The sequence below is a fragment of the Elaeis guineensis genome, chromosome 1 (assembly GCF_000442705.2).
Source record: "Elaeis guineensis isolate ETL-2024a chromosome 1, EG11, whole genome shotgun sequence".
Lineage (NCBI taxonomy): Eukaryota > Viridiplantae > Streptophyta > Magnoliopsida > Arecales > Arecaceae > Elaeis > Elaeis guineensis.
In genome coordinates this window covers 106,816,388-106,829,540 of record NC_025993.2, presented here as the reverse complement: position 1 = coordinate 106,829,540, position 13,153 = coordinate 106,816,388, and the positions used below count along the sequence as shown (strand labels likewise).

General features: G+C 33.1%; 1 protein-coding gene across 1 annotated transcript; it reads right to left on the bottom strand.

Annotated features, from left to right (window-relative positions):
- Window positions 1-1,730: 1,730 nt before the first annotated feature.
- LOC105038335 (actin-101) lies at window positions 1,731-4,797 on the bottom strand. Its single transcript, XM_010914104.4, has 5 exons — window positions 4,434-4,797; window positions 3,366-3,450; window positions 2,882-3,275; window positions 2,188-2,801; window positions 1,731-1,957 (listed from the first exon to the last, which is right to left on the bottom strand). The coding sequence occupies exons 2-5, from the start codon at window positions 3,423-3,425 to the stop codon at window positions 1,892-1,894; spliced, it is 1,134 nt and encodes a 377-aa protein (XP_010912406.1). The 5' UTR covers window positions 3,426-3,450; window positions 4,434-4,797; the 3' UTR covers window positions 1,731-1,891.
- Between the last annotated feature and the right edge of the window lie 8,356 nt (window positions 4,798-13,153).

The following is a 13,153-nucleotide window of genomic DNA, read 5'->3' as shown; positions in this document are numbered from 1 at the left end:
ACACATGATGGTATGGTTTTTTGAAACAGCCTGAACGCAGCAAAAGATCGTGGAATCAGGTGTTACAGCACAATTGACATAATCTCTCATTTTGATAGACGAATCAACCTTCAGAATACATCATGCTTTGAAAAATGGGTGAGATTTAGTTCCACTACAGATCGGATACAAAGAACTACTACTAGCAGACCATGAGACTCGTATTCAGAACTTTAGATGCTCATGCTGGGTTCACTTTCCTACAGATTACAGTGGATCAAGTCATGCAAGTGGGGGCACACTTCCCACAGGTAGGTAGGGCAAGATGCTCATCAGCCAGACATTCAACATTTTACAGTGTGGGTCAAGCAAGTGAGCGAACCTTTCCCAAGGGTAATTACTCACTATAATTAGGCTACGTTCTGTTCCCAAACGACTGGCTCGAATAACATCAGTGGCCTTTCAGTAACTGACGACCGTATATGGGTTTCATAAACATGGATGAACTCCGGGAACAGTTGAAAGCTGGCCAGGGCAGTGGCAGGGTGGAAGATTGAGAAGGGCAATAGTGAAAGAAGAGATATCACAGGCTATAACTGCAGGTCCAGTGATCCTGTTTCTTCCTTCAAGATGCAGATTTGTGACCCAAATCTCATGCTAGAAGAGCGATTATTTGCCCAACAATTACATGTAGTAGAAGTTTACCTGGAGGATCAAATAGTATCAAAGCCTTCTAGGTACCGAGAATTAAAACTACTTCCATCTCTAAGCCTGAGTTCATGCCTGATGATGGAGAACTTAAATCCTACAGTGTGGCCATGCATGCCTCAAGCCACAACCGCTTGTGTCCATGGGCTCTATTCATCAAACGCTTATCTTGGTACATCGCTATAAAAACAAGCAGCCGTGATTGATGGCATGTATGGCTACATGATGCATGCCATATAGAATATATATATTGTGTTCTGGTATGGGCTTGGCATGCATTCTTTAGATTATGCTTCGTGAAACCACATGGGAACCAGAAAATCTCGTTGTGGCCATTATTTGACAGCGGCAAGACGTGGTCAGGAACAGTACGGAATATGACCACACATGGAGCAATCAAATAGATTCCCAAACGAAGAACATATGCCAAGCGGTCCATAGTTCTAGACCAAGCAATCCGTGCCTGCCTTGCCTTGCTAAAGAAGGCCAGGGTAGCTGCCGCCTCACGGTCCTCTCCACGCAAAAATAGTCTTACTCATCAGGTCGGACAGATAAGGGTGCAAAAATACAACCTGCCACATGCCGATGCAACAGTCGCTTGCGCCGCTATATGCATCATTAACACATGCCGCAGTTGTTAAAAAGCACCCACTGTTAGGTTAATGATCAAATTGCATGCTGTTAAAAATTCATGAAGACACCTTCAAGTGCGGTAGGGAAATAATGTTAAACTTCTGGTAACAGGATTATTGGCGAAAACAGGGTTCGATCATCATTGATCATGTTATCTTGACCTGTGTGTGCAACTTCTACGTACCAACACAAATATATTTGAAGGTGAATGATAAAAATTCAGTACCTCAAGCTGAGTACCAAATTTCAACACACAATATATTAACAAGTAATTAGATTAAATAGAAGGGTGCTTTAAGATGCTACATCTAAAAACCAAAAACCAAATTTGATGATTAGATGCTCTGCTAGAACTGCCATACAGTAACAGCCTACAAAGCTGGAACAAAATAAGAATGAAGATCGAGTACTGATCTCATGGTATCCACGAAATATACTGATAATATCTAACGTATACAAGATCCAAGCAAATTTAACAGATCCTCAATAAAGCCACAACAATCTCAACTAGAAAAGCTTACATGATTCACTCAAAAGCCACCTGAAGAGAGGAGACAACAACCCTGGAAATTTAAAAGCACTTCCGGTGAACAATCGAAGGACCAGACTCATCATACTCTCCCCTAGATATCCACATCTGTTGATCCAAAGTTAACAGACAGATTAGTGTCATACAATTTGGAGACAACTATTATGCCAATTTTGATGTACAAAAGGAAATATATAACTTTGATTTACCATATATACATATATATATACAAGAAAACAGATAACTAAGAGGAAGCAAAATCTGACAAAATGGCAAATTGATTGCTTTATAATCATGTAGGGTTGGGGGTTCCATGTGGGGAAGGTATCAGTATTTACCTGCTGGAAAGTGCTAAGAGAGGCAAGGATAGAACCTCCAATCCAGACACTGTACTTTCTCTCAGGTGGGGCAACCACCTTAATCTTCATGCTGCTCGGGGCAAGGGCCGTGATTTCCTTGCTCATACGATCAGCAATACCTGGGAACATAGTTGAGCCACCACTGAGAACAATGTTACCATACAGATCCTTTCTGATATCCACATCACACTTCATGATGGAGTTGTAAGTGGTCTCATGGATTCCAGCAGCTTCCATGCCAATCAGCGATGGCTGAAAGAGGACCTCTGGGCACCTGAATCTCTCTGCGCCAATAGTAATCACCTGACCATCAGGCAGCTCATAGCTCTTCTCCACAGAGGAGCTGCTCTTAGCTGTCTCCAGCTCTTGCTCATAGTCAAGGGCAACATAGGCGAGCTTCTCCTTCATGTCCCTGACAATTTCCCGTTCTGCAGTGGTAGTGAAGGAATACCCTCTCTCAGTAAGGATCTTCATCAAGGCATCGGTCAGATCACGACCAGCAAGATCCAAACGAAGGATGGCATGAGGAAGAGCATACCCTTCATAAATTGGGACAGTGTGACTCACACCATCACCGGAATCCAGCACAATACCTGCAAGCAAAAGAGTGCAACCAACTCAGACAGAGAAGAACACAAGGCAGAAGATTTCGTTCGCGGACAATTATACCTACCAGTTGTACGACCACTGGCATAAAGGGAGAGAACGGCCTGGATAGCAACATACATGGCAGGCACATTGAAGGTTTCGAACATAATCTGGGTCATCTTTTCTCTGTTTGCCTTGGGGTTGAGAGGAGCTTCAGTGAGCAACACAGGGTGCTCCTCAGGGGCAACACGGAGCTCATTGTAAAAGGTGTGATGCCAGATCTTCTCCATGTCATCCCAGTTGCTAACAATACCATGCTCAATCGGATACTTCAAGGTAAGGATTCCTCTTTTTGACTGTGCCTCGTCACCTACATACGCATCTTTCTGCCCCATCCCAACCATGACACCAGTGTGGCGAGGTCGACCTACAATACTAGGAAAAACTGCCCTAGGTGCATCATCTCCAGCAAAGCCGGCCTGCAGGATGAATGATAAACATGACCATACAACCAGGCAATTTATAACAGCCCTACGAGAGTGCAATAGAGATGGGGTTGATTGCCTGACCTTGACCATTCCAGTGCCATTGTCACAGACAAGAGGCTGGATATCCTCGGCATCAGCCATCTTCCCAAGATCTCCTAAACGTGCACTGCATTAAAGCATCGTCTACCATTGTAAGTGATGGGCATTTACCTTCTGTTTCAATGTTAAATTAAAAGATGAAAAATCTCATCTTTTTTCATCAAAAGCATCGAGTCTCCTTACACAGAGAGAACCTAATTATTCAAATAGTAATCCCAAGTGTTTCAAATGTGCCAAGTAAGATGAGTGAAAAATACATTGAAATACTTATAAGCAAATTTCTGTTGGATACAAGAAAGAATTGCTGGCCTTATATTCTGACGTTAAATGTAAAAGATTTCAAAATATTTGATGCAAGAAGCTTGAAGACATGCGATCTAATTGCCCATGGCAGTTTAAAATGCAGCACCAATAATCTCGTTTATTGCTGGCATCAAGAGACCCTAACCTTCGATCCATTGTAATATACTGAAACAGTGGATATTTATGGCAATCCATATGATTTTGTAGGAATCAAGAAAGCAAGTCCTCACGAAATAACATATCAAATGGGCACTATCAAAAGCAAAACAGGATAGTACGAGCTCACCAACTGAAGTAATCAGAAATTTATCAACAAAGTCTTGCATGCACGAAAGAAACCAAGCAAGTAGTGTGAAAAATATCAGGTGGAGTCAATAAAATCCACCAAAAAAAGCACCTCTGACTGGATACCGTCGAACCAGCCACCGGTTCGACAAAAGCATTCAAAAATCCGTCAACGAGACAACCAAAAAAACAAATCTTCGCATAAAAAGCAAGCTATACAAACGGATCATCAACATTTCTCGGGATCTCACTTCCAATTACTCGATCTAGCCAGCAGATAAAAGAGAAAGAAAAACTCCAAAGAAAACACTCACAACCCAATACTCGATCTCCGATTTCTCGATCTAAGACAATCAGAGATCTCCAGTTAGCATCTTGAACAAATAGATTTCTTTATCAAACACCAACTAAGCTAAATCGACAGATCGGGAGACCAGAGCAGAAGAGAAGAGACAGGCTGACCTTTTTTCCGAAGAAGAGTGGAGGCGATTCCGAAGGAACGGCGACACGAAAGAGGTAAGAGAGGCGATAGCCCTTTATATAGGGTCGGGCTTTGTGGAGAAAAATTCGAATGAACTTGCCTAAACCTTTCTTCCACAAAATTTTGGGTGAATCATTTGCGCCGCGCTTTAAAAAAATTATGGGAAAAAAAGAGAGAGAAGAGAGAGTGCGGGGAGCTGGCGCGGATAGGCTCTTGGGAAAGACGGCCGTCGGATGGGGAAGGTTCGGCAGGGTATTGGCCGTTGGATCGGCACTGGCGCGTCGTGCAAGGCGGGCCGGGCGGAACGTGCGGTGGGCGCCGGGAAGGCGTGCGCTTACGCCAACCAGTCATCCACCCCTTCCTCGCAGGAAGAACCCAGACTGCCCACAGCCAGCCAGACCCAATTTGGTGTGGTTGCCAAATTAATGAAATTATATGAGTAATTATGATTTTTTTTTGTAAGTCACCGTACTAAAGTGAGTTAGATGAGTTATGCCGTACGGCTGCTGAGTTCGGATTGTATCTTTCGTGCAAAAGGACGATTGATTTTTTTTTTTTTTTTTTTCAATGTCAAATATCAGCTTGTATCTTTCACAAGGCTTTAAGCATTCAATTTTTATCTTTCACGAGGCTTAAAGAATGCAATTTTTTCTATTTTTCAGTGCAACTCTCAAAGCTGCAACGACATGATCCAACAATTGACCCCATAAAAAAAAGAAAGAAGAAGAACCATTCTTTTGTGTGCAAAAGATATGACTGAACTCTTTATTCATATATATATATATATATATATATATATATATATATATATATATATATATATATATAACAAGTTTTCTATCACATAGCAGAAAGAAATTAGTGCCGCTATAAAAATTTGCGGCACACATAATGAGTGGTTGAATGTTAAGTTGTCGTGGTTGGTGGATCTGAAAATTTTGTATTAAAATATTGAAAAAAAAAAGCATGCACATGAAATTATTAAGCATCCTAGAGCATTTTCCAAGTTGCAAATACAATAATCCAAGGTTGTGTTTTTCCCTGATAACACTACTTTTTTGTTAATAGTGTCATATACTCCTGCATACATTTCATTTTGATGGAAAGAACCAAAATAAAAAGTTTATTTTTAGGTATTTAGATAGGTATTATTGATATCCTTTCAATCGCATATGTGTGGTTGGGTAATGATCATTCAAATCTTAATCAAGGCAATGATATTGATTTATCATTATGTCAATTTTTTGTGTATAAAGAGTTAAGTCATCGATTAGTTTTTTGAGAGTATGCTTGAGATTTAACCATTTGTCCCCTAAACTAGTTTAGTTTTTTAATTGGGAAGGTATAGGTTGCATAGATGCCCTAGATTCTACTACAAAAATCCACTTCATAACACATCCCCCTAATTAGATCATGCTTTTTAAATATTATTAAATGGATTTGACTAAAATTTGAGCCCATCCTTCCCCTGCTAGGTAGGCTGCAAAATAATTTTAATCGGAGACAAACCATTTATAAACAGCATTTTAGAAGTTTGTTACAATTCAGGATCTCATCCAAAAAAAATAAAAAATATTACTTAGATTCCTTGATTCTACTCAAGATTTATATTATGTATAGCTAACATGAAACTAAACACGAATTCACACGTCCTTACATACTCTCTCCATTTAAACCCTTGCACCCTCATCAGGCTATAGGTCAAAATCTATTCAAATCCAATCATAGACACTATGATCAGCCCGTGGCCAGTCTTAATAGGTCTGTATTACGGTATCCCCTAACACATATGGGCTATGGATCAAATTTACTCTGATATCATTTATAATAATATAGAATTTCATCCAGAAAGATTAGTTAAAAAATATTATTTAGATTTTTTAATCCTATTTAAATACCAAAAATCTATCCAGTGCGATATAGCGATAAGCTTATATGACAGCACTTATCCAAAAGCAAATAGCTTGAAAAGTGATTATTCATTTCAACATGTATGACTACTGCATCGTACTATGGAAAATATCTTTCATCAAATTTTGAATCATTTGCTTAAGAGAAAGATCAACAACAATGAAATATAAAATCAATAGAGAACTAAAAATAAATCTCCAGCTTTACTTTTAATTTAAAAGCAATATTTCAAATGAGTTTTATACAAAAGTATCTATCCATTCTAAACATAAGTTAAAAGTAACTACTCATTTTGGCTGAAATTATCTTTACACCCTTATATTCTTTAAAATACTGCAATATTACATTATTATAGTGCAGTATTCTTTTATAATAAAATTGTATTACATTATATTAGTGTAGTATTTTTTTATAATAATGTAGTATTTCTTTATTGTGTTATATTAGTATAGTATTTCTTTATAATAAGATAATATTACATCATATTAGTGTAGTATTCTTTTATAATGATACAGTGTTGCTTTATTATATTATATTAGTGTATTATTCTTTTATTATAGTATTACTTTACAATTATGCAATGTTGCTTTATAATAGTATAGTATAATTTTATAATAGTATAGTATTACTTTATATTAGTATAGTATTATTTTTATTATAGTGTAATATTATTTTATAATAGTACGGTATTACTTTATAATAGTGTAGTGTTACTTTGTAACTGCAAGGGTAATTGAATCATTTCAACTCATTTAGATAATTATTTTTAAGTTATATTTCAAATGGAGAGGATCTTTTACTGGAAACTTAAGTGGATAGCTACTTTAAATTTAAACTTAATTAGATATTTTTGATTATTTTTTAAAATAAATTGGATATAGAATATTATATATCGAAGTTAGGATTATGAAAATATATACCTCTTCATTTTTTCTCTCCATTGCAATAATTTATCATAATTTCTACTAATCTAAGATGAAGAGTTGAAGCTCACGTGCTTAATAGTTTTGTGAGACTCACGACCCTGAGATCCATGAGCTATCTCACATGTGCTCGGAGCGCATGGACTGAAAAAAAGCTAGAATCATAAGCACCACGTGGGTGTGTGGGAATCGTGAAGGTTGGAGCGTGTGAGGCATCTCATGCCATGTTTCTATGTTTTGCCCTTTAATTAGGGGTGGCAATCAGGTTGGATTATGAATGGATCGGATCAATACAGGTCGGATTAGAAAATCATCAATCCAAATTCGATCTGTTTATTAAATGGATCAAAAATTCAAATCTGAACCCGAACTGTTTATTAAACAGGTAACTCGATTCGACCCATTTAACCTATTTATTAAATATATCAAATTAGGTTAAAAAGGTTAAACAGATTAAACGGATTAAACAAATTGGATTAAATGGGTCAGAAATAGGTTAAACATATTTTAAATAGGTTAAATGGGTCTTAAATGGGTTAAACAGGTTAAGCAGATTAGATTAAATGAGTCAAAAATAGATTAAATAGATTAAACAAGTTAAATGGATTATCTGACTCAATCCGACTTGAATATTAAATAGATCGATATTTAAAATCCAAATCAGATTCAATTATTAAACGAATTAAATGAGTCGACCTATTTATGATCTAAATCCATTTAATCTAAATTCAAAATTATTTATGATAGATCAATCAAGTTGGTGGATCGAATCATATTTTGCTTGTCCTATCTTTAATTTATGCACTCACCTTAGCCTATCGTGCTTAATTTAATCAAAGCTGGGCAACAATTGGTATTATACCCTCGTGGTTCTTTTACTCTCCGGGTGGATGGTGATCATGTCAGAAATGTGCACGGCATGGGAGTTGGGACTCGTGCTATGAGCCCTGATGCCATATCTGAGTCCTTTACCTAAATAATTAAAAAAAAAATTATTTACAAAAATAATATAATTTTTAACTGATTTATCAAATTAATGCAAATTCTATAAAACGCTATTCAAAATGACATTTTATAGTGTCCACGTCACCACCCCTTTTCCATCCTTTTTTCATGTGGATGACAAAAAAAATCAAAAACGCCATTTCAAATGGCGAGTTTAATTATTAATTCTTCAAAAAAAAATAAAAAAAATTAATAAAAAATAAAAAAAATATAATTTTAAATTTTTTAAAAAATAAAAATTATAATTTTGATTCAAATAAAAATCATCATTTCAAATTAGTATCCCAATTTCAAATTATCTTTTTAAAAAAATATTAAAAAAAATAAAAATTGGTGTAAAAAAAATAAAAAATACCATAAAAAAAGAAAAAAAGGGAAAAGAATTGAAAAAAAATAAAAATTATAATTCTAAATTTTAAGAAAATAAAAATTTTAATTTTAATTCAAATAAAAATCATCATTTCAAATTACAATCTCCTTTTCAAATTAATTTTTTAAAAAAATATCTCAAAAAAAATATCTTAAAAATAAAAAAAATACCATAAAAAAATGAGAAAAAAATAAAAATTATAATTTTAAATTTAAAAAATTAAAAATTTTAATTTTAATTCAAATAAAAAACATCATTTCAAATTACTTTTCCCATTTCAAATTAATTTAAAAAAAATATCCCAAAAAAATATCTTAAAAAATTAAAATAATATAAAATATCATTAAAAAAATGAGAAAAATAGAAATTATAATTTTGAATTTAAAAAAATAAAAATTCTAATTTTAATTCAAATAAAAAATATCATTTCAAATTACTTTCCATATTTCAAATTAATTTTTTAAAAAAAATTTCCCAAAAAAATATCTTAAAAATTAAAAAAATAAAAAATACCAAAAAAATAAAAAATGAGAAAAACATAGAAAAAAATAAAAAATATATTTTTTAAATATAAAAAAAATAAAAATTTTAATTTTAATTCAAATAAAAAACATCATTTCAAATTACTTTCCCCATTTAAAATTAAATTTTTTAAAAAATATTCCAAACAAAAGAAAAAAAATACTCAAATTAAATTTAAAAAATATTCAAATTATTTTTTTATTTGGAATATTTTTTAAAAAAAATAATTTTAAATGGAGAAAGTAATTTGAAATGATATTTTTTATTTGAATTAAAATTAAAATTTTTAATTTTTTAAATTTAAAATTATAATTTTTATTTTTTTTATTTTTTCTCATTTTTTGATGATATTTTTTATTTTTTAATTTTTTAAGATATTTTTTTGAGATATTTTTTTAAAAAAATTAATTTGAAATTAGGAAAGTAATTTGAAATGATGTTTTTATTTGAATTAAAATTAAAATTTTTATTTTTTAAATTTAAAATTATAATTTTTATTTTTTTCTCATTTGTTTTTTCTTTTATGGTATTTTTTATTTTTTATATTTTTTAAGATATTTTTTTTGGATATTTTTTCAAAAGAATTAATTTGAAAAATGGATTGTAATTTGAAATGATGATTTTTTTAAATTAAAATTAAAATTATTATTATTTTTAAATTTAGAATTATAATTTTTATTTTTTTCAATTCTTTTTTTTTCCTTTTTTCTTTTTTTATGATATTTTTTTATTTTTTTTTACATCAATTTTTTTTTCAATTTTTTTTTTAAAATATAATTTGAAATGGGGATACTAATTTGAAATGATGATTTTTATTTGAATCAAAATTCTAATTTTTATTTTTTAAAAAAATTAAAATTTTTATTTTTATTATTTTTTTATTTTTTTGAAGAATTAATAATTAAACTCGTCATTTGAAATGGTGTTTTTGAAAATGCCATTTCAAATGACGTTTTCAAAAATGTCATTTGAAATAATATTTTTGAATTTTTTTTTCGTCGTTCATGTGGAAAAGAATAGAAAAAGTGTGGTGACGTGGACACTATAAAACGTCATTTTAAATGACATTTTATAAGATTTGTATTAGTTTGATAAATAAATTAAAAATTATATTATTTTTATAAATAATTTTTTTATAAATTATTTAGGTAAAGGACTCTGCCGTATCTCTTATTTCTATTTTGTAATATTTGTACCCGCTTCCCTGATACGAAGGACCGGTGCTTCCTGGCGAGACTAACAAAAGAACGAGATGCCAAGGTTTCTCACGTCATAAACTATTAGCAAATTTTGGAGAGCAGGTTTTGTAATAAGAAACACTAATGAATTTTTTTTTTTTAGCAACTAACCATATCAAGATTTTTGATAGTACTATAACATGATGGAATTACGAGCTGCATGGAAAGGATTGATTTATATTACATGAAACTTGAATGTTTCCATATTTATCTAAAGAAAGATTCATTGCTTTTGATCCATTTTCTATTAATGCTGCTATACTTTTACATTTTTATCGGTGGATGATGCATACTTTATCTTCTATTAAGATCTCTTACACCTATAGGGAAGCTAACAATATTGCCGAATGGATCGCAAGCTATATAACTAATTATATTGGATCTATGTCATGGGATTCTTCTATATATCTTTGTAGCAATTTTTTATTAATTTATTTTCAGATTTTTGTGGATATATTTACACCTCCCTTCTGCCCCCTTGGCAACCACAGTACATATTTAACTTGCTATGGTACGCAGAAAGAATCAGTAAATATTAGATCTGGGGAAAAATAGACATGACGTTTAAAATGAATTTAAATCTGCTAAACAAATTTTGAAAAGCAAGTTCGAACAAAGCTTAAGCTATTGGATGAAGGACCTTCGAGGTCTTTAAATCCATATGGTACTCGCTATTCAATTGATGTGGGACTATGGCACTTCCCCATTCCAATCTACTCCTTTCACTCATTACAAATGTAGCCCAGGTCACACCCCACCTTATAGCCATTCACTAGCAACAGAGAGGGGCCACCTATGCTCCCCAGGTCCCTCTCACCCCTACCGGGGTCATACGCGATCCGGTATTGTTTAGTAAGAGTCCATGACCCATTGGGCTGTGACACATTTGCCTGGCTTTCATACCACATGACATAGATCTGCGGCCGCCCGCCTATTAACCCATTGGGCGCCCCCAGTTCAGGCAACATAGGGGGACCATGGCAGCGGGCACTAAGCGCTTTTTTTGAACCAGTTTGCTTATGTTGTATGTAATTATTCCAACAAGAAGCTATCATAAACTATTCATCATTTAGAGTTTTCATCTATGCTTGCCTATCATTCTATGAAATTGGACAGAGCAACTACTCTCATAGCTATGAGTATTTTTACTTTGTTTTTAGTTATTTTACAATTTCTTTTTGTGCCACTTGCTGAATTAAAAGTTACTGGGGAAGGGCAATGTGTATGGATGTATATATTCAAAGCTTCTCATGTATGGATTCAAGGGGACTCTGTGTGGCTGCTTTTGAAAACGGAAAAATGGGAAAGATCATTTAACCTAGCTATACCACCATTTTTCAATCGAACACTCACTTTTACACCCCCCACCCCCCCCAAAAAAAAAGAAAAATCAAACACTCACCGGAGTGAAACCGCTTGTTTAAAAGGATAGAACGGATATTTTTGATGAGTTGGTGAACAACTTTTGCTTTTCAACCTTTTTTAGTCCACATAATGCAGGAATAAATTACTCTACAGTATAAGATGGAGCAATTTATTATGAAGTAAAAGGGAGTAGAAGTAGGCTAATCTATGTACCTTAACTGGTAATGTTTCGTAGCACAAACTCATAATTTTTCATTGAGTAAATTGAGATTTTATATTCCACACATCTTCTTCCCATATGGTATATAATTGCAATTGAAATCCTTAAAACTATATCTCTTTCACTATATATGATTATAATTAATATATTTATGTATTTTTCAAGAGATAGAGACCTCCGTAGCGAGGAGAGCTTGTCAAAGCCTCAAAGGCAAGTGAATTCATATTTAACATGCTATTCTATTCCCAAAGTTCCATGTTGCTAGATCTTACAGTACACAAATTAACTTTTATTTATATGAAGAGATGTACAAGTATATAATTGCCCTACAATAACTATGCAATTGATAGACCTTAGATATTTATACAAGAATATGAAATCTAAGAAATATTTTTCGACCAATCTTTTTAAATGAGATCTAAAATCTTATAAATGATATCAGAGTAGATCCGACCTTTGGCTCATATGGATTAAAAGATAATGCAATGTGAGTCTAGATTGAATTTGTGGTGCTTATAATTGGATTGAATAGATTTAGACTCTTAGTCTGATAAGAATACTATGGTTTAAATGAGAAGAGAATATGAGGATCTATACGAGCATATATTTAATTTTGTATCGACTATACAATTAGTAGATTATCGATATTTATATAAGATCAAAAATTTCAAATAATATCTCATGGCTAGTCTTTTGGATGAGGTCTTAGAGTGTTACAAGCTTGGTAAAAAAAGGTGCACAGAAAATAAAAATCAATTTTGACAACATCTGATTTGAGGTCAAAAAAGTTGTAGAGGTATTTTATATTTAGATTAGTATTGCTCAGAAGATTAATAGAGATCTATCCATCTTGTTGTAGATATCTAAAAATAGTTATTTGCAACTTTTTCAAGACCCCATTTGTTTTGAGTTTACGAAATAAAACCCAGCCTTGTTCAATCAAATGATTATTTTTTCTCCTGAATTATAAGAATTGGAAGAAGGAAGATTTTTGAAATCCCAGTGGCAACACTCCACGTGGCATATAAATTTTGTGCGTCCGTAACTTATTCTCGGTTCGGTTCTCTGCTCTCTTAGAAGTCCGAACCGGATCGAACCGTGTGCCCACAGTTTTTGAAATTCACGGTTTGGACGGACCAGATCGAAC